A 22,132-nucleotide genomic window follows, 5' to 3' on the forward strand; every position below is an offset into this window, starting at 1 on the left:
TTAACAAATTGGTGTTGCACTGATTTATGATTCTATTTATGCCTGTTTCTTTTTCTTCACATGCCTGCATCTAATTCATCTCAATCCATCTTGAGAAACATCCCAAATGTATGCCTTAAGTGCTTCATTCTGACCTTGCAGCTGTAACAGTTTCCTGAGTGTGTGTTTATTTGAGTGTTCTTCAAAAGATAATGGGTTTATTTGATAGCCTCGGACAAACTGTGCTTTGCACTGGTGAGAGCAGAACTGGAAAATATGAGTAAACATAGTGTAATTCAGAGCAGACTTGCTGTTGTTTTCTTTGTCTTGTGCAACCTACCAGCAATCACCGCAGCTGCTTTGTAGTGGAGCAGGTACTTAAGCTGGAAGTGCACCTGTCATGTCATTTGTCTTTGAGTCCAGGGCCACTCAACAGGTAGCAGAGTAGCAGAAGTCACAACCTCCATCAAAACTCATGCAAGAAGCTCCCAAACACAGCTGTCAACTGATTCCAACAGTTTCCTCCAGGACTGTGACTTTCACTATATGTAGAAGAACGACGATAAAACAAATCTGACATTCACCCAAGTGACTCCGACCTCTGGTTACAGTTTCCCAAATGACTTTCTGTGGCAACGATTCCTGCTCGCCTCCGACTGTAACGCCCTTTGTGAAAGTTCCAAAGGCAAGAATAATCTGGCTTTGAACAATTACTAAATACTCTCCTAATCTGCACGATCTCTCCAAACCGTTTCCAAACACCTCTATTTCATGCTATTTACCTCTTGATTGTTTCCAAGTGGTTGCTCAGAGGTTGTGCACTGAGTTGGTATGCGCTCATGGCCATGTGTTGGCTCGTGGTGGGGGGCCCAGTAATCAAAGCCAGGCCTCAGGAAGGGCAAGGATAGATCTGAGTTTGCAGCTGCTGATGCCATCTGATTTGAGCACTGGCCCAGTATTCACTAGTCCATGCATATTATGTTGACTGGAAAACATAGAAATCCTCCACATTACATATATATATATATATATATATATATATATATATATATATATATATACAAAACAAGTAGATAGAGTAGAAAAATGATAGAAAATGCTAGTGTTATAGAGTGTTAGAGGGGGAATGTTTATATACTGTGTGTGTGTGTGTGTGTGTGTGTGTGTGTGTGTGTGTGTGTGTGTGTGTGTGTGTCTGAATAAACCAAAATAGAAAATTAAAGAAGTACATTGTTAGAAATTTCTGTTGAAAAAGATTTGATATTAAAGTTTTTTTCATACCTGTGTTTCAGATTCGAATGGACACAGTTGATAACCTGGAATGGACCGATTTTTTGTGGACAATCACCTTGGTTTCTCTGAAAAAGAGGAGGATGCCGTTTTTACTGGAACTTGATACATTCAATGGTACTGAAATGGAATCTTCTGTCAGTGGAGGGAGAGCTGGGGGAAGACAGAAAACACAAGACAGAAACGTACGGTTTCCTCAGGTAATGCATTTTCATTCATAATAACTAACTGACATATGGGAACAAAACTTACTAAGTGCAGATATATAGTTATGAATGGCTATATGTACACATACATACATATGTATATATATATATATACATACATATGTATGTATATATATATATATATATATATATATATATATATATATATATATATATATATATATGTATATACACACACACACATATACATATGAAGATATATATATATAAAATTTATATTTTGTAATAGTTTTTTTTTTCAGCAAGGACATGTTAAATTTGTTAAAAGTGACAGAAATGATATTTCTAAAGTTATAAAACTTTATAAATCAAATAGTGGCATTTAAAGAGCTACAAAACTTTATAAAAATATATATATATATTCTGAAAAGAATGTATCACAGTTTCCACAAAAATATTAAGCAGCACACTGTTTTAAACATTGTTAATGACAGAGAAATGTTTCGTGAACAGTAAATAAGCATATCAGAATGATTTCTGAAGAATCATACGACATCAAGAATAAATTACATTTATTATTACGGTTCCATATTATGGTTTTAACTATAAATGCAGACTTAGTGAGCATGAAACAAATCTAACTATACTGAATATTGTACACAACTCAAAAAGCAAATTAAGGTTTCATCTGGCATGGTCATGAAAACTTCTTAGCAAATGTTTGGTGACCTTGGCTTGGCAGACCATGACAAACATTAGTTTAATGTTCTTTTGTGAAAGTTAAGGTGTGTCAAATTCCGAGACGAATGCCTAACTACACCCAGTCCTGATTTCCCACGAGCAATTTGTAATATGTCATTAAAGTCATGGTTCTTCATAACCCACTCTTTCATTTTCAGATGAGCTAATGAAATAAAGTCATAAAAAGGAGGAACAGGACTTCACCTTCCAAGGGCCTTTGATCTTTTTGCAATGAACCCGTGAGATTACATGCCAGATTATATCCAGGTGTTGAGTCATAACTTCAGAGGTTCAGCGCATACAAAGTAAAATTCATCTTTAAGGCCTGCTCATTTTTCCAACGGCAGGTGCTTTAAGTCATAAGACATGAATTCCTTCACTGAAGTAACTCATAAATCCAGAATTATCTTCTGCATATCATTCTGCATAGAGGTTTTGACTCTCTGATGTGCAATGTTCAACTGTCTGTGTCCAGTCTGATGACACATTTCCTGCTTTAAGCCTTCAATAGGTTAAAAATGGGACAGAGGTTATTTGTATTTCCAGTAATGTCTGTACGGTTTATAAGACTTTAAAACCATTCTTGAGCAGGATTATAAAGAGACATACCTCCTGCTGCATGACTGAAAGAAAAGAACAGTGTTTAAATCTCATGCATTCTTTCTTTTACCACGTTGCTTTCATCTTTTGTCAGATGGAGAGATATACATTCGGAAATGTACCTTGATTCTAATCTCTTTTCTCTCTGTGAGAGATGCAGAGGCTTTTTTCGGTCTCAGGTTCCTCATGTTTTACTGTTCTAAGCTCAGGCTGAGGATTTGGTTTATTTAAGATATTTTTCGGTATGTTACATTGAAATTTAAACAAAAACTTTATGTGCAAATAATATTTGTGCATTGCACACAAAAGGAACCTACCATACAAGGAAGGGATTAACTTACACTTGGAAAACTTCTCAAAAACTTGGTTAGATTACAGCACCTTGATAGCTGGAAGGAATTAAAAACAGATAGCATGTCCAAGCTGTCACGGCAGAGCCATGAAATGTGTGTCAATGACACTGCAGATGGAAAACTGAGATAATTTCCTCAAGGTTATAGTCCACAGTGACTGTGTGCACACTACTGAGGCTAAATCAAACAGACTGACACGTCTGCAGAACGCTTAAAAAATGAATAGAGGTGCACTCAGTATGTTTTGTTACCATTTAGTGTGGTTTTGGTTTGACCTATCGGTTTAGATAAGCCTCTTCACATTGCTGTTTAGTTCTTTTTTGTTTTGTTCTGTTTCATCTGTGTTTTTTTGTCTTGCACTGTGCACATTCTTGCATTCAGTCTTAAGATTTTTTTTGCATGTTGTTGGTGGTTCTGGAGGCGTTTTGCAGTGTGGCAGCTGTGACTGTTGTGAATTTGCACTCTGTGCTTGATGTCCTGCTGTTTATCCTTGGTCTGTATATACTGAAGCTGGAGGTCATTGCTTATGTTTCATCACTATAGCAGGGAATGATTGCTTGTTTGGATTTTTTTTTTAATATATATATATATATATATATATATATATATATATATATATATATATAATTAGTGGATTTCACACATGCTGATCACTTAAGACTACGCTGTTGACTCAGGCTTCATTCTAATATTGAGACTTTTAAGAAAAAAATTAAAAATAGGACCTAACTTATAGATGCCATATTGAATTTTATCTGGATAAAAAGGGGGTGCATTTAAAACTCACAAGTAAAAAAAGAAATGTTGCTAATAACAGTCCAATCCAGTGTAATTCTATGCCTCACAGCTTCAGTGTAATTCTTAAAGGTCTGTTTGCTGTGTAAATATGAAGTATGCAGGAGTTTTAACCGTATTTTGAATTACACATTGTGTTTTGCTTTAGGATTAAATAAAATGTCTGGAAAATTGTCCTGGCCTTTTTAAAATACCACTGTGCCCCAAAAACATTATTGATAAATGCTTATATAATAATTACCATACACCGACATGTGATTCCTTTTTTTTTCCTGATAATATTTCAGCAGTCAGTGTTTTCCCAAGGAAGTTTAGAGTCAGAACGAGTGAATGAATCACTGTTTTGATCTAATAGGTCAAACAGGCTCTAAAAATGGTTTGCGATTCAGTTTGATTCATTAGGACAGTTTACTCATTCACTGAATCGCTTGCAGCGGTTTCTAACATCGCAAGAAATAACGGGATGTTTTACAGGAGAAAAATAAAACAGATAGAGCACTGGATGAGGTCGATAGGAAACAAAACTTGAAAACGTCTTCTATCATTTGTCAACAACAAAGCAGTTCTTTATTACAACTACAACTTGTGAAGAGCTGGGGAAAAGTGATTAATATCCATTTATACCCAAAACACTATTTAAAAAAAAGAGCATCAAAATATGGCCACACTTTTAATTTCACTGATAAAAGGCTAAAAAACACCCCTGACAGAGCCAGTGAATCTTCTAACGGTTTGTTTTTATATTATTTAGAGTCTGCTTGTTAGGTTTAGATCATAAAGTGAAATTAAAACAATATTATAAGCAGAACTAGTAGCAGGTGAGCTGTTTGACACGCCTGGTCATGTGACGTCAACATGGCGGCGTCCATGAGGGGGCGACCTGCTCAATGTAAAGTAAAACATCATTTTCCAGAAGACTTTTTGCTGATCTCCTCATGAATATGTCATTTTAATCATTCTCCTCGATGCGGTGATCGCCTCTTAATGGTCTAAACGTGTTTCTGAGCGCACCTTCACCGCGTAGTGAGTGTGAATGACTTCGCGAAGGCGCTCCTCACACTCCAGGGTTTCCTCGCCTTCATCTTTTTCTTCTTCTCCAGGCGGCAGTGTGATTTCTGTCCATGCGCGGCGCTGCACATCTCTCTCTCTCTCTCACACACACACACACACACTCTCACTCGCACACGGGCTCAGGAGTGTGAGAGACAGCAATGGAGAGGTGGAGAAGCGACTGTTTTCTTTGTTATTTTTAAACTCCGAGCTCCGCATCGATGACACGATTCGTATCCCTCCGCATACAACGCTCTTCCCGATGCGCTCGGAAACGGAAAGTAGGTTCTCACAGGTAACGTTACAGTACGGTACACTTTTCTTTTCCTCCTCCTGGCTTCGGGTGTAATGGGGGTTTGCGGTAGCGGAGAGATGAAATGCACCGTCGCTTTCTCGCCGCTCGCGTCCCAATCCTCTGCGAGGTCGAGTGCGCGTTTGTGAAGCGTGTTATCGGCGTGGTGGAGTGCGAAAATCAGTGTTGCAAAGTTGCACACTAGTCCCTGGGCTGCGGAAGGGCCTGGCTGTGTGTGTATGGAGTTTGTTTCTTACTTCCCCCTCCCCCATCCGCTCCTGCTGCTGCTGCTGAGGCCGAGACATGAATGCGATGAATGTGGGGCTCACTTCAAAGCAGAAAGCGCGAGGGCAGCGAAAGGGGTGTTGTAATGTCGTCAGCGAAGGAAAAACGCAGCGAGCGCGAGCCGTTTTTAGATGGCCGCTTTTTTTCTTTTTCCCGTGCGTAAGTGGGATGATTTGATATATTGGCGTTTGTAGTGGTTAAAGATGGCTGTGACAACGTGTTCTCACACTAGTTGACTCGGATCCGCAGGACAAGCTCGGTGCAAACATCGGCTAGGGCACTCAAAGATGGTGAAAGTGTTTCTGGCCGTCTGTGCTCACTTGTTTGGGAAGGTCTCGCGCCGCACGTACTTCCTCTCCTCGCGCGTCGCGTTCTTTGATGCGGTTGATGTTCGCTCTATTTATGTTTCTAACTTATCGCGGCGTTTTGTTTTGTAGCTAGTTAGTAGCCTCCTCGGGTTAACCCCCCTGTGGTGTTTTGTTTTTAAGTAACAGCGTCAGTGCGCGTGAAATATTTGTGAATTGGCGTCTTGTGCTGGATTAGCCTGCTAGCTCATCGCCATTGAAGTTCAAGTTATTGACTGGGAGAGCTCAAGGTTTCTTTCTGCCTTAGCTCGCTTATCAAGAACATCAGACGAAGTCTAGTTGGCAGGCGGTCAGTCACAGGTTCTAAGGTCGGAACTTGAAAGTGTTGGGTTTATGGTTGGTGTCGTAAACCGTGTCACAGGTGAGTTCAAGAGTGTTTGTGCCATGATGGCTGCCCTTTTTTTGCTCTCTTTAAGATAGATGCCTGAGGCCACTGGAAGATTGATGGGATTGTAGAGCACTGCAGTGTTTAATTTAAACCTGGATTGTACAGATGGCCCAAAAGGTTTACTGAGCCATTATTGGGATGTAACATTAATTGAAAATGTTTAGTAACGTTACTTATTTAACAGTGTCCTTGTCACACTTTACATTTACCAACAGTAAATTATGCAAAGTTGCAAGCATCTAACTTAATGAATACGTTGTTTATTAATATTTGTCTGTTGTAACAAGAACACCTTCAAATAAAAGGTAACACTTCGTTTTAAGTTTCTTTTGTTACGTTACATTTGCTTACTATTATAATAACAATTAGCTATGCATAATTACATGCAAGTAACCCCAAGCCAAGCCCTAACCATATAAGTAAATGCAGTTCATGAATATTACTAATGTATAATTAGCCTTCACTGTAACAAGGACACCTCAAATAAAGTGTAACCAAATAAAATAACCTCCTTATCCAATTTTTATATGCTTTATGCAGTGCACAGGTTTTAAGTTGGGAATATGCTTATTTTGCTTCTTGTTACAAGTGTTGGTACAAAAATGATTGTTTTGCTTGATACATCTGCTATAGTATGTCAATGTGAAATATGATTTAAAATCAGTTTGAGTTACTGGTCACACTCTGTTGTCCTCTTTAAAATGCTATTGTCTTATGGATTTTTTTTTGTTGTTGTATGAAATGTTAGACCCACATTAAGGTAGAAGTCTGCATCAGTTATTTGGTTCGTGAACATATCAGCAGCACTATTTTACACATTGTTTTTAAGCAGATTGTGTTGAGTATTTTTGAATGCTTTTTCCCATGCCTCTTTCTCTCTCTCTTCTCTTATAGGAGGAATTCTTTCGCAGTGGCATTGATAGAAGTCTGGATATAAACTTTCTGCCTTGTGGGCTGTACTGGGACAGGGTGCAGGGACACTGTCAGCATGAGTGTAAACGAAATGGCCTGTTATCCGCCAGATGTGGGCAGCAGCTTCACTGAGGATGCCCCCAGACCCCCGGTCCCCGGGGAGGAGGGCGATCTGGTGTCCAGCGATGGACGGCAATACGGCCACAGCTTTTACTCCTCTAAGAGTGAGAGCCTCAAGAACGAGACCTCCATAGCTACGCCCAGAAGACCCGACCTGGACCTGGGCTACGAGCCCGAGGGTAGTGCTTCCCCAACGCCACCCTACCTGAAGTGGGCGGAGTCCTTGCACTCGCTCTTAGACGACCAAGATGGCATCCACTTGTTCAGGACTTTCCTCAAACAGGAGGAGTGCGCCGACTTGCTGGACTTCTGGTTCGCCTGCAGCGGCTTCCGCAAGCAGGAGGCCAACGAAGGCAACGAGAAGATGCTGAAGCTCGCCAAAGCCATTTACAAAAAGTACATCTTGGATAACAACGGCATCGTGTCCCGGCAGATCAAGCCGGCCACCAAGAGCTTCATCAAGGACTGTGTGATGAAGCTTCACATCGATGCCGCCATGTTCGACCAGGCGCAAACCGAAATTCAGACTATGATGGAAGAAAATACCTACCCTTTGTTTTTAAAGTCCGACATATACTTGGAATACACCAGGACGGGCGGAGAGAGTCCCAAACTGTTCAGCGACCAGAGCTCGGTGTCAGGCAACGGCAAAGCCCTGCCGGGCTACCTGCCAACTCTGAACGAAGACGAGGAATGGCGGTGCGACCAGGAACAGGGGCAGAACCACGAAAGCGACCCCACTCCCAGCAACAGGCTGACCCAGAAGCTGCTCATGGAAACTGTGCCTCAGCGGGTGGCCAGCAGTAAGAGATATCAGGACAACCGTGAGTACAGGTAAATCCTGCAGCTTTGAAATGCTTCTCTCTCTCTTCTTCCATCCCCCTTCCCCCCTCGCGGTGCAGAAGAAAAAGATAAAAAGGGAATCGGAGTTAAGCACAGCCTTCCACTGGAGATGAGAGGAATGCAGTATAGGCAGAAACCTCTAAGTAGCTGCGACTGAGTTAGCAAGACAGATAGTGGGTCGCAGCGTTGTCTTTGCCTACTGCGAGTTGGTGCAAGTGGGTCCTCTTTGTGTTCTCCATGCAGGTGTCTCTTGAATGGCAGGCTTTGCAGCAGAATAAAGGTTTCTTCACGAGAACCACAACATGGATTCTCTTTAGAATGTGCACAAAGGAGGAAACGGCATTGAATATTTTGTGAGAAAGAAAGAATGCGCACGCTCCAACAAAGTTTTGTGGCATAGATTGAGCTGATGCGTTCAGGGACGTTTTGTGTATCTGATCTAATGCACTTTGAAGCCCACAGCTGTGTATAGATTTGGTTTGTATCTGAATGTTTTCAGATCTCTATCTTTCGTGCCACCCATGGTTTGCTCGCCGAGCGAGCGCACTGGAATGTATGCTTCAGGTATTGTGTTTTGTAATGAATTTTTTTGTGCTCCGACATTCCCGAGGCATTCCTCGCCACCGGTTGTGATGGCCTGTTGTGCTCTTTTAGCACACGTGTCCTTTCTCATTCGTATTGTGCATCGCACTGACATCATTTCATTTGGTGAGACATGGCTTTTAAGCCATGCTGTGAAAATTACAGCAAATCACTTGATGCATCAGAGCCTCGAGTCCCTCCATATGAGCAAAATGGGATTTAGAGATGTGACTGCTAAATACTTTAATCCTTGTCCTGCTGGAATAGAAAGCGGTGCATGTGGGCCTTTGAACAGACTCTGCTGAAGATTACAAAGCTTTTCATCCTAGATTTAAAAGCAAATATCGACAGGTGCTTTCACAATGACATATCAAAAGCAATAAGCCACTCCAGGTATGAGGCGTTCATAAGCTATTACTGTAGTAAGGTCACGTTTTACTTTTACATGCACCGTTATATTCAAGTGACAGCAGCTTTTTGTGCATTAAAGCTGCAAGCTTTATTTGTCTCACATATATGCATTACGTGGTGTGTATAATCGAATATGTGTAGGGTTAAATGCATGTTGCCACATCTGTCAAATGTTCTGTCTTTGTTAGTCTAACCTCTAAATCATTTAATCACCCTCTTATCATTACTTTCTTCTGGGGAACTCAAAAGAAGATATTTTGAGTTAAACAAAAATCTTTTGTGATCTGTAGAAGTGACGCAGGTTTTGAAATGATGTCAGGGTGAGTAAATAATGACTGAACCGTGCCTTAGAAAAACTGGATTGGTGTGATTTTTAGTGAGAACTTTTACTTTTTAAATTTGTGGCCCTCAACCTTTTTGTCTTCAGGGCCCTCATCATTCACAACAATATTCAAAGGTCCTGTGATTTGATAATTCCCCCCCCCCCCCAGTTATTTCTAATTTACTAAGAATTACTACTTTTTTTTCTACATTTCTACCAGCTACAAATATTTTAGAGCTTGGCATTACTATGAAATTGCACATACATTTCCTAAAAAAGATCCATTAAGATTTTTGTTAACATTACTTTCCAATGTTCAAAAATCACCTTTTTTTAGGACCATTTTGTTCCTTATTATAATCTCAAAGTGAATTAAATAAGAAATATTGATTTTGAGATGTTTTGGTTAGTTAATGGTTGTTTATTTGCTATTTTAAATTGTAAGTAATCTGCAGCCCCTCTAAGATATTTGTTGAGGCCACCAGAAGCACTGGCGCAAATGTATTTACTTTGAACTTTTATAAAACTTTGGCTAAAAGATAGTCAAATGGCAATATCACTAGTTTGTCAATAATCACGAATCGGAATAAACAATTAGTCCGTTGACCATTCACAACTGTGGTGTATATTAATTTCAAAAGGCATCTTAACAGCAACTTTTAATGCAGGTCGTCCAGTCAGAATCTGAAGTATCATTTTCTTAACGTGAATTTCTGAATTAGTGCATGTTTTTCCTCTCTCGGTGCTAAAGCTTAAATTCGAAGCGGGCATGGAGGAGCGGGAGGAGGATTTACACAGCCTGATTTAGCCTCTGTAAAATGCTCAAGCATACATTGTGCTCTGATGTGCTCAACTGCACTGTGCTCACTGCTGGCACTCCTCCCGCAAAGAGATTGAAAATTGCGGAAATCTACCCCTAGAAGTTGACCCAGTTTTCTCTCAACTGTCTGAGACAAACCTTGACATCTGTTGATGGTGCAGTAACCCTGTTCTGTCCAAAACCTCAGCGCTTTAGATGTTCAGGTGAGGTATAAAGATGAGAAACATCCCCAGGAGGGCTCTGAAAGGAAATGCGCCTCTCTTTGAGATTGTTTTGCTGCATCTTCTTCCTCTCCTCCTTTGACTCGCGTCTTCTCCCGACAGTTTATGTTTAGCGTGCGGAGGGCTTTGCGTAGCATTTTAATTTTTGAACGTTGTTAAAAGGTACCTCTTTTAACAAGCTTTAACATGACAAAAGGAGAGACTCGATGACAGATTGATATTGTTAAACCGCAGAAACACCCTAAACTCTCCACCCAGCTCAATGTATGTTCCATTGCCTCTGGACCTGATGTGTTTTTAATTAGCGGGAGCAATGCCATTGTGAGGCATTTGTTTTCAAATTATTTTTTCATTAGGCCTACATGAAGTCTTTGGCTGGAATTACTGAAAGACATCACGTTTATTTTTTAAATAGCCTTGCAGGTAAATGCTTTGGGGTTTCATGCATGTAAATTTTGCAGGAGTCATATGTCTTTGATTTGCTTGCAGAAAAGAAGGAAGTGAGGGAATTCAGAAGTTTCTCCGTGTGGGAATGTACTGAAAGTTAGTTTGGTAATAAAGCCACAGTGACTGCCTATAATGTGTATTGTTAAGTCTAAAAATAAATCCTAGGCTTTACCAAGAGTGGTGGTCAAAATATAAATCTAATGCTAGAAGAGAAATTTATTCCAGCAGGAATAAGGATGTGAATAGTTTTTTACCCCTCTGTGCAAATGTTTTGATCTCTTACACTGAAGTAGGAATGCATATATTACATATATATTAGTGTGCCTTGTTCGTTATTGGCTGATATTACAATTTTCTGTGCAAGTTTTGGTGATATTAACCTGAAATATATATTGGCATTTAGTTAGTATTTAATTGTAGGATACTTGTTAATTTCCTGGTTTTACATGTAGATTATCTTTGCGTTGACTGTTATATTTAACAAAAACAGTTAAACTCTAATACTCATAAGGAAATCCAATGCTCAGATCGAAGTTGTTTATACTGTATAATGTTAAATCACCTGGAGCTTTTCAAACTAATGTAGAATTGTAATGTCCCCTATCTTTTGCTTACAGTCTTACTCTAATTCGATAGCTTGGGGTCAGTAAGATGTTTTTTTTTTCTTATGCTCATAAAGGATTACATTTTTTTTAATAATACAGTAATACAGTAAAAATAATATTTTCAAATTATTACAACTGTTTTCTGTTAATATATTGTAACAATTTATTACTGTAATGGCAAAGCTTTATTTTAAGAATGAATAAGAAATAAGTTACTACTGGAGTCCTACTAGGCCTACTACAGTCTTCATTGTCATGATCCTTCAAAAATCTTTTTAATATGCTCATATAGTGCACAAGAAAAAGTTCTTGTAATTAGGGAATGCACGATATTGGATTTTGGCCGATATTCGATATGCCGATATTTTCAAAATAATTTTGGCCGATATCGATATATATACAAATATATACTGATATATTTAAACTTTAATTTTACTGAAGAGAAATCCATGTATCTCTTCTGTACTGATTCTACCATAAATGTATTATTTTACAAATGTAGACAGACATTCACATCTGAAAAAAAGGTCAATTATTTCACTTGGAGAATATCGGTTTGGCTCATCGGCAGAAATATTCATATCGGCCGATACCGATGATGGTCATTTTAGGCTTTTATCGGCTGATACCGATGTTGTGCCGATATTATCGTGCATCCCTACTTGTAATGTTAAAAACACCGTAACATTCTAGCAGAAACTGGAATTTTCAGGATTCCGTAATGAATAGAAAGGTCAAAAGAACAGCATTTATTTTAAATACAAGTCTTTTATAACATCTTGTCTTGACTGTCACTTTTGATAAATTTAACACATTCTTGCTGAATAAAAGTATTAATTTCTTAGAGATTTTTTTTTTTTTTGTCAACTCAAATCTTTTGAACTGCATAAGAAAATGATTACTGGCTTGTTCATGTTGTTCAAAAATGTAGTATTGGTGCACTCCTAATGGTAAATCTAACTGTCTAAATTACTAGGATTAATAGGGCCGTCATGGCTAAAGTTCTTGTTCATTTATGTGTTGAGGATGATTTTACTCGGTCTAGAATGGTAAAGTGTAAGGACAAAATCTGTTGATGTCATATGTGAGCATGAAGTATGGATTTCTTTGTATGTTGAGAGAGAAATAGCAACTTATTATATTTTAAGACCGTAGTAAATAATAAGGCATGATATAATAGTCGTTCAGTAGCCAGTCAGTGATTTTCTCTTTGAGGTAGAGTGTAATGTGAATCTCTTTTCCCTGTGCTCTGGAGCGCAGAGCTGCCTTTGAGGGTTTAATCTGTAGGAGTCTGGAGTCAGCTGTGATCACATGTAAAATTGGATGACAGAGAGCTCATAATTATTCTGAATGTGGGGAGGTGCACAAATCTCGGGCACACCAATGTTACCTGTATCTAGGTAATGGCTCCTTTCAAATGTGCATCGTGCTTTTGTCCCAGTGGAGTTACTTTGGATGCAAGGATTTTTAAGTGGTAATGGGCTGCCAGTTAAATCCTAACGTGCCTGTGCTTTTTATTTCTTACTCTAGCGAGGGCTTGCTTTTGTTTTTTTCACAGGAGATGTCACAGTAATTAATGTGTTAGCTCAGTTGGATGTTGGCATGTGTATGTTATTGGGGGGAAGAGCAGCAGATCGATTCGTTTTGAATCGCAGTAATGATTCAGAGATTCCAGTTGCCCCCTGCCTGTTTTAGAGCCTTTGTTTTGTGAAGAATCAAATGGAATGGTGAATGCTGGGCCTGTGGAGAGAGCTGCTGAAGGCTCAGGATCGTCTCTGAAGGTTTCTGGGTATTCTCTTATACGGTGAATATTGACATGGCTGCTGCTTGTATCATTAGAAGACCGTGGATGGGTTGAGAGCGAGGAATAATCACTGGAGACTGCAGAGATCCTGGGTCTCTCTCTCTCACACTCTCTCTCTTTCCTCCCCCCTCCTCTATCATATTCTCTATTTTTCTTGTTCTATCTGCCGCTGTCTGTTTCTTTCTGTCCCTCTGCTTAGGCTGGTCATAAAGAGATGTTTCTGTCTCGGTTTGTGAGAGGTTCAAGCAGAGCCTAGCTGTTCCCAAGTGGCACACAATAAACAAGCCTTGTATAAACCAAGAGAAAATACCATATTTCAAAACACTTCCTGCTCCTTTTTGTAGTCGCTCAAAAATTACACGCGTGCAGTAATGAATTTCAATTTGTGTCATACCTGTTCTTCCAGGAAGGAATCCGCATCGCAAGGTTGACAGATTTTTATTTTTTTGTGTGTGTGTTACTCTTGTTTTCATCATCTGTGTGTCATGCTCATATTAGCCATCCTGGATTCAGTTACATGCCTCAGTTGGCATGATGTGTATTAGCTGGGTAAATTCAGTCTGAGGGAAGCAGCGAATGCTTACATTTATATTAAAATAAGGGTAGGGGACGTAGAAATTCGTATTCTTAATGTCATTTTGCTGTGGTTCTGAAAAAGTACTGTGCTTTTGGACACTTCTTTGAAAAAGCCAAAAAACTGATAATATAGATAATAACAAATGAAACTGAAACAGTGTCATGTGAAATTGTAAGTATTTCTCAATTACGTAAATATTGTTAGAGTAAATATTCATAAAAGATCAGTAATAAAACATTAAAGTTTAGAGCTGCACGATTAATCATTAAAAGATCGCGATCTTGATTCAGACAACCTCTCGATCTCATTTCTAAATGACAACGATTCCCCCGAGTCTATTAAACCTTTATCATTGAAATCCATGTTCACACTGCCGCTAACACAGAGAGAGCGGTTAGCATGTTTGGTGAAGAAACATCTTCACAAACAGTCTTTTCAACTACACAGTATTACAGTCATTTATATTATCACAGAAATACTGGAATAGTTTATAGTTCAGATATAAACATTGATGTCTATATGGCAGTGATCAAAATAGAGCAAATCCCCTTTTGAAAGTACTGTGCATCAAGTAACGTTTGTGTCGATTGCATTGTTTCACTACTAGGTGGCGACAAGTGACTTAAAAATGTATTTGTCAATGAATGAATTTTTCATTCAAGAGAATAGTTCAAAAACACTGATTCATTCAGTAATGAAACAAGTTTAGTAGGTTTATGAGGGAGTCATTGAATCAGTGATTTAAACAACTTCTTCATTCTAATATAAAAAAACTGGGGTTTTAAATATATAATATACACTACCAGTCAAAAGTTTTTGAACCATAAGATGTGTAATGTTTTTTAAAGTCTCTTAAAATTTTTACAGTTTAAAATAACTGCTTTTTACTTGAATGTAGGGCTGGGCGATATATCGAATATTAGCGAAAGTATCAGAATAATTTTGACGACGATGTAAAATTTGAATATATCGGGAATATCGAATATTTCAAATTCAAGCATACTTTCCCAAAAGAACGCGCCGAATATCCAAAAAAGGAACCTGTAACTGCTGACTGCTCTACGCCCCTCTACTACTAATCAGAGCTCCACTGTTACAAGGATACATTTTCTGCCCGGCGTTTGCTTATTTGAAGCAATCTGGCAACCATGCGCATGTGCTCACTCCTCATTGCGGAAGAGCCGCCGCTGACAGTCTGAAAACACTAACAAACTGGAATTGAGCGATCTAATGAAAGCGTCGTTCAGCCGGTCTGTGTTCTGTCTTGAGATCTCAACTGTATTGTTTGCATTTGTGATCGCCAAATAAATGCACTTACTCGACCGGTGATGTTTGAATAGAGAAACATAGGCTAGGGCCAATTTGAATTACTATTGGGGAATTTCACTGATATGTTTACCAGTTTCCATACTATAGACAGAGAGAATGCAAAAGTCTTTGGTATTCATTTATATATATTTATATATAAGAAATAGCTATGTGCTTCAGCAACTAGCTCCCCATCTAAGAGGGTTTTTAATGTTAGTAGGAACATAGTTTCATCCCACAGAGCTTCTCTTAAAACCGCAGACAGTTGACAGACTTGTGTTCTTAGCTTAAAAACTTGTTAAAAAAAATTAAATAAAATACTTATCCCAGTTGCATAGTATAAATTGTGAATTGCATTCACTAAAAAATTGACAGAATGCACTTTCTGTACTTAATTTGCACTGCTTCAGTTACATATAGGCCTACATGTATTCATTTAATAAAAAGCAGTAAGTGATCTCTTGGTCTAGTTTTTTTTTAACTGCTTAAACCGTTTAATCTAAATATTTTTTTTGTTTTATGGGCAAAAGAAAATCATAAACATCGAGATATATATCGAATATCATAAAAATGTTGACAATATCGAGATATCATGTTTTTTTTTAATATATCGCCCAGCCCTACTTGAATGTATTTTAAATTAGTAATTTATTTCTGTGATGCAAAGTTGAATTTTCTGCATCATTACTCCAGTCTTCAGTGTCACATTATCTTCAGAAATTATTCTAATATTCTGATTTGCTGTTCAAAAAACATTATTATTATGTTGAAAACAGATGAGTAGATTTTTTTTTCAGGCTTCTTTGATAGAAAATCTGCTATATATGTGCTTATTTATTAAATACAGGCAATTGACTGATAAAACATTTATCAAAATTAAGATACAATTTATACAAAACAAAAATCTTTCAAAAATAGTTTTCTATAAAACAAAACTTAAAGTTGTCAAAATCATGTTTTACCAAAAAGAGTGCCGTTGCTCCCCAGTCTTCACCTTTTCTTTTGATGCCTCCTTTTATACCTGCAGACTGAGCTCATTCGTCATCTTCGCCCCAGTTATTCAGCCAATAAAGTGTAGGCCTATTTATTTCAAAATTGTCTAGTACTATATACATTACAAAGGTTTAATTGGCATCTTTATTTCAAACGACCTGACCGGAATATCATAAAAAAATGTTTTTTGATGACTCTTGACCGCAGGCACCCGCTCATTTTGGATCAACCCACGCATCACTGCTCTGGATGAAACCACATGCACTCTCTGACAGCAGATGGCGCTGAACAGCAGAAATGTAGTCGTTAAAGTGAAAATCCCATAAGCAAAGCAGCTGCACTTCTTTCTGTTTCTAAAAACGTTTAAATGATTTAAACAGCCATTCAGATTTGTGTATTCACTATGGTGTTCCTCACATTGCCAAATATGTAAATATTTAGACTTAATAGGCCATTTATTTATTTATTTTTACAATTGAATCTGTTCTACATGACCTAGATATTGTTTGAAAGTGTTCTGATTCTTTGTTTGGTCACACTTTGCAATAAGGCTTCATTAACAAATTTTTTAGGTAACATAAACTGCCAATAAAAAATTCTTCTGAACAGTCATTAATCGTAGGTAATTTCTATATTTGTTAACACATTGTTAAAATCAAAAGTTGCGACTGTTATTTAATGAGTTTACATGAACAGATTTTTTAACAAAGATCAATAACCTCTGTAGCAAATGTAGCTATTGCTCATGTGAATGTTGATGCATTATCTAAGGTTAACTAAAGAGATCTTATTAAAAAGTGATTCCTATTGGTCATTGTAATAATTTTTTAGCAATTTAATCTGTGTAAAATCTGTTTTGTGTATTTTGCTTAATCGTATTTAAATGTTCAGTTATTTTTATTAAAAGAAAAAAGTTAAACCTGTACTGTATTATGAAAAAATCGTGATAATACTGTATAGCGTGATAAAAGCTTTAGCAATTAATTGCAACATGAAAAATTGATAGTGGCATATCTGTAACCATGAGCAGCTGTGTTTACAAGGATACTTACAGAGATCTGCATTTTGACATAATTTTTGCATGTATGCGTCATTATTAGATGTGGAAGTAATCTGAATTTAGAGTTCACATGCATCTGCATGGATTTCACTGTGTTTGCACTGCACGTGAGCAGCAGGACAAGACAAAATACTGGGTCATCCGTGTCATTCCCGTCCCCGGCTCAAATGTTTTAATTTGCTGAGATGTTTTCTGAAGAAAGATGTATAGTGAAAGCCAAAATGTTAAATGTCATGGATGAATATTTATGGAGTAAACCTCTATTTTTTTTTTAGAGTGGAGTCAAAAGTTAGTAAAATCTGTTGATTTTAGCAATCTGTTGCATTGTTCCAATGGTGACCATTCAAAAATGAGAAAAGAGCACTTTTCAAGGTTTTTTTATTTTATTTATTTTGTTTTTTAACTAATAGACCTACCAAACTCTGTGTAAAAGTAACAATGATGCTGACATATTTCTGGAGTCATTTTTAACCCCCTGTAATTTGGCTCAGAATCTAAGATGGATTTCCATCAGTTCATGAAGTAAGATGCTTGCTTCATTTCTGAAAGATTCAGCAGTAGTTTCATTTATTTATTAAATTTATTTATTTATTACATTTCAGTTATTTAAATCATCTTTGTATTTCTATAGTCCTTGTTTCCAGTGGAATGGTAGCTCGGAGAACAGGCATTAACCCAATTATATTTTAAGAGCACTTAAGCAGTGAAACACTTATTCTTGTTTTAGATTTTGCATGACAGGATGTTGTCCTCAAGTGTGTGTGGTATGTTTTTGTTCTTTGTAGGCATTAATTAATTGCAAGATAATTTGTTTTTCTGAGATTTCGATTTGTCTGCGTTGCCTCCACCCAGCCGAAAGACCATTTTGAAAATGTTTAAGGTTAATTATGTGATGAAGCTCTTGATTAGTTATGTGCTGTCATTAATAGAAGGCAAGTCCTTTTCGATAATGTTTTTATCTTCAATAAGGCAGATAGGGCGTAGCATTATCTTTGACTTGTTACATTTTTGTGTGTAATTATAATTATATTATTTAGTGATGATCTGATTTTTAACAGTGATACATTTTTGTCTTGTTATCTCAATAGTCAGATGCCAATTCTTTTGTTTTAATCAGGATCTTTGACATAACTGGTTATTTGTAATCTCTCACAGTAGGGCTATGCGATATGGGGAAAATATCTAATTGCGATTTATTTGTATTTTTTTGTTGATTTATTGTGATTTGATTTGCGATTTTAAATTTGCAAAGTCAAGCTTGAGATCAATATCATCAATAATGTGCTATTATAGCATTATATTGTAATATTGAAGTATATTAGAAGTATAACTAATTTTATAGAATTAACTTAGTTACTGAATTTCACTGGAAATATACATTTTTTTTATAAATAACTATTTAGTCAATTATAAAAGTATTACATGTTACAATGTATTTGGGATTTTAAGAACAAGTGAAAAAATGTGCTGATTGTTTCAGTTTTAAAAGCATTTAACTCATTGGTGTAATGAAACTTAATATGAGAGCTTTCTATATTCATGTTTTTATTCAGTCATTTATTAATCTCTTCATGATTGACAGTTGTGTATTCCACATTCTTTTTTTAATCGTTCTTTCCTTTTATTGAAATATTTAACAATTTTTATCTGATTTCTAAATAGTGTTTGAATTATGTATAATTACATGCCTTTTTGTTTTATTGATGTTAGTAATATTAGTTCTCTGTTGTTTGTTTCTCTACATTTTTAAAGTGATGCTGAAGTCTGAAAGCAAACTGGTGTCTATTGCATTACTGAAATGTGACCCTGGACCACAAAACCAGTAATAAGAGATTTATACATAAATAAGCTTTGCATTGATGAATGGCTTGTTAGGACAATATTTGGCTGAGATACAACAATTTTAATATTGAGGAAAATCATCTTTAAATTTGTTTAAATTAAGTTCTTAGCAATGCATAATTCTAATGAAATATTAAGTTTTGCTCTATTTATGTTGGGAAATTTACAAAATATCTTCATGGAACATGATCTTTACTTCATTTCCCAATTGTTTTTGGCATAAAAGAAAAATCGATTATTTTACACATACAGTGTAATGTTGGCTATTGGTACAAATATACCTGTGCTACTTGTGACTGGTTTTTTGCCCAGGATCACATATGTGATCTAGAAAAGTTGACGGACATTCGAGTAATAGAAAGTGTTTATTCACTGATTGCAATCAGCTGAGCATCTCTCATTATTACTTAGAAATGTGTGAATATAATGCATCGTTTCACTGAGAGGACCTGTATTGTCTTCCTAATCACGTGTCTAACAGGAATCTCCTCTGTCCCATTTCTCATCAACAGACACGCGTCATGGAGGGAGCCCATCAACCCATACTACGTGAACACTGGCTACGCGCTGGCGCCCGCCACCAGTGCCAACGACAGCGAGCAGCAGAGCATGTCCAGCGACGCAGACACTCTCTCCCTGACCGACAGCAGTGTGTACGTACACATCGACAGACACACAAACACACACCACAAGCTGGCGGAACATTCCATCCGAGAGCTTAGAGCGATTCAATTTCACCACAGCGTCCTGAGTCAATTTGGCAGGATTTTCCTCCTCCAAGAAACTTGCAGCCAGTTCTGCAGAAGCCCAGATATTTCAGGAATCAACCGGAAGATGCGCAGACAAAGCTCGATATTACTTGTCATTGGCGTGTCTTAAGCTGAGGCTGGCAGCAGTTAGCGGAGGCTGGTCTCAGAGCAGTGTCTCGTGCACACAGAATTAGTGCCATTTTCGCCCAGCTCTGCTCTGGGAACAGAAACAAATCTGCTCTCCTCTGAGGAGGACCATCTGCTCATTATCCACACCAATGAAAGCTTCTAAATGTCATTACTTATGCTAATTATAGAGCTTCAAATTGGGAGGTATGAGGCGCTGCAGGCTGTAATTTGAAGGCATTGACTTGTTTCCCTTCAAATTAACTTTCCCTGAAAACAAAGGAAATGGCCTTCACGTTGGTAATGTACACAAGCAGGTTACAGAAAACAGGAAATGGAATATAGAAAACAAACAGAGAATAAATAGTGTTTTGGCCTTGGGTGTAATCAGATTTGTCCACTCATTTCATGGCTTCCAAAATATTTCGGCCTCATGCAGTTATTTTAAATGGTTGACACGAGGACTTGGTCGGCTGGATAATGCATTGTGATATTAAAATGATTTTCCATCCATTTATGTGGAAGTGGTTTTAAATTTAAAGCTTTTAAAAATGGGTATTTTTAAAACCGCTAATGCAGTCAGCGCTCAGTCAAGGTGCGGTCACATTAGTGAAATTTCATGGGCAAAAAAAGGTCCTTTGTCAATAGTGTATTGGTGAATGAAGCACAGCTCACACAAGTCACTGTCAAACCAAGCAGATTTCCATTGGCCAGTTCTGCGAATGTGTGTAACCCACTTGAACTTGTTGCAAAATATGTATTGGGAGTAGGGCTGTAGCCATCGAATATTTTAGTAATCGAGTATTCTACCAAAAATTCCATCAATTAATCGAGTAATCGGATAAAATTTGTTTTTGCTTAATTAAAGTGCAATATTAATTATGCAAGAGAAAATGAGACTCCTGGGTCTCTTAAAATGAACAACTAAGTTTCCTTTTTTAGATTTTTTATTAGGGCCCGAGCACCGATGGTGTGAGGACCCTCTTGGAATTGCTCCGTTTATTATTATTAGGGCTCAAGCCTGGAGGGCGAGAGCCCTATTGTTTTCCTTAGGATTATTTTTTATTAGGGCTCAAGCCCAAAGGGCGAGAGGCCTATTGTTTTCCTTAGGATTATTTTTTATTATTATTATTATTATTATTATTTTTTTCCAACGTCTCGGGGGCTTTTGGGGCCCTTAACGTGCTTAAAAAGTCTTGAAAATTGGCACACAGATTGGAACCTGCGGCCATTAGGGCCGGGCAGAGACTGATACACGGGCGTGGCACAGGGGCTCTACAGCGCCCCCTGGAATATGGAGGGCCATATATCATACATTCTTGCTCGTAGACGTATGAAACTCGGTACACATATAAATCTCATCAATCCAAACAACTTTTGTATTGCATATCATAGGCTCCGCCCAACAGGAAGTTGGCTATTTAGGGTTTAGTATTCAAATTTTTCGTCAAAGTTGTGGGGGCTTTGGGGGTCCTTAACATACTCAAAAACTCTTGAAAATTTGCGCACACTTTGGAATCTGTGGCCTTTAGGAGCCTGCAGAGGCTGGGACCCGGGCGTGGCACAGGGGCTCTACGGCGCCCCCTGGAACACAGTCAGAAATGTTGATGTATAGCTCACACATACTTGCACATATTCATATGAAACTCAGTACACATATAGATCTCATCGTGCCGAACAACTTTCGTATTGCATGTCATAGGCTCCACCCAACAGGAAGTCAGCTATTTAGAGTTATGTAAAAAGCGCATGCTCTGGAATTTGAAATACTTGTCATAGGTTTTTTTCTCGATTGCCGCCAAACTCGGTCAACATGATCTCAAGACACTGGGGATGAAAAATTGCCAGGGGATTTTTGATATCTCGAACGGTTTGCTCGTGGCGAGGCGTTGAAATTATGGCGAGAAATTAGAAACAGGAAGTGTCTAATACCATCCACATACATTTCCTGATTTTAATCAAACTTCATCAGATTATTCGTTGTATGATGTCGATCGCATATATGTGACTATTAGGAGTCAAAGTTATAGCGCCACCAACTGGCAGAAGGAAGTGTGTCATTTTCAAAATGATTTGAATTCAGCA

The 22,132-nt window shown here is 37.8% G+C and overlaps 1 protein-coding gene across 4 annotated transcripts; it reads left to right on the plus strand.

Annotated features, from left to right (window-relative positions):
* Positions 1–1,292: 1,292 nt before the first annotated feature.
* Positions 1,293–20,877, plus strand: LOC113071533 (axin-1-like). 4 transcript variants are annotated; one of them, XM_026244888.1, is made up of 3 exons: positions 1,293–1,469; positions 7,200–8,171; positions 19,685–20,877. In XM_026244888.1, exons 2-3 carry the CDS (start codon positions 7,294–7,296, stop codon positions 20,049–20,051), a joined length of 1,245 nt encoding a protein of 414 aa, XP_026100673.1. In that variant the 5' UTR covers positions 1,293–1,469; positions 7,200–7,293; the 3' UTR covers positions 20,052–20,877. The 4 variants fall into 4 exon arrangements, with proteins under 4 accessions (XP_026100673.1, XP_026100671.1, XP_026100670.1 ...); XM_026244886.1 differs by lacking the exon at positions 1,293–1,469 and adding an exon at positions 4,537–5,256; XM_026244885.1 differs by lacking the exon at positions 1,293–1,469 and adding an exon at positions 4,538–5,270.
* The last annotated feature ends 1,255 nt before the right edge of the window (positions 20,878–22,132 follow it).

The sequence above is a fragment of the Carassius auratus genome, unplaced genomic scaffold, assembly GCF_003368295.1.
Source record: "Carassius auratus strain Wakin unplaced genomic scaffold, ASM336829v1 scaf_tig00007487, whole genome shotgun sequence".
In the NCBI taxonomy this organism is placed as follows: Eukaryota; Metazoa; Chordata; class Actinopteri; order Cypriniformes; family Cyprinidae; genus Carassius; species Carassius auratus.

Excerpts from the sequence above, each read along its gene's own strand:
- LOC113071533 (XM_026244888.1), top strand. The coding sequence starts at position 7,294 with ATGAGTGTAAACGAAATGGCCTGTTATCCGCCAGATGTGGGCAGCAGC. Across the intron at positions 8,172-19,684 it reads CAGGACAACCGTGAGTACAG|ACACGCGTCATGGAGGGAGC; the intron begins GTAAATCCTGCA and ends TCTCATCAACAG.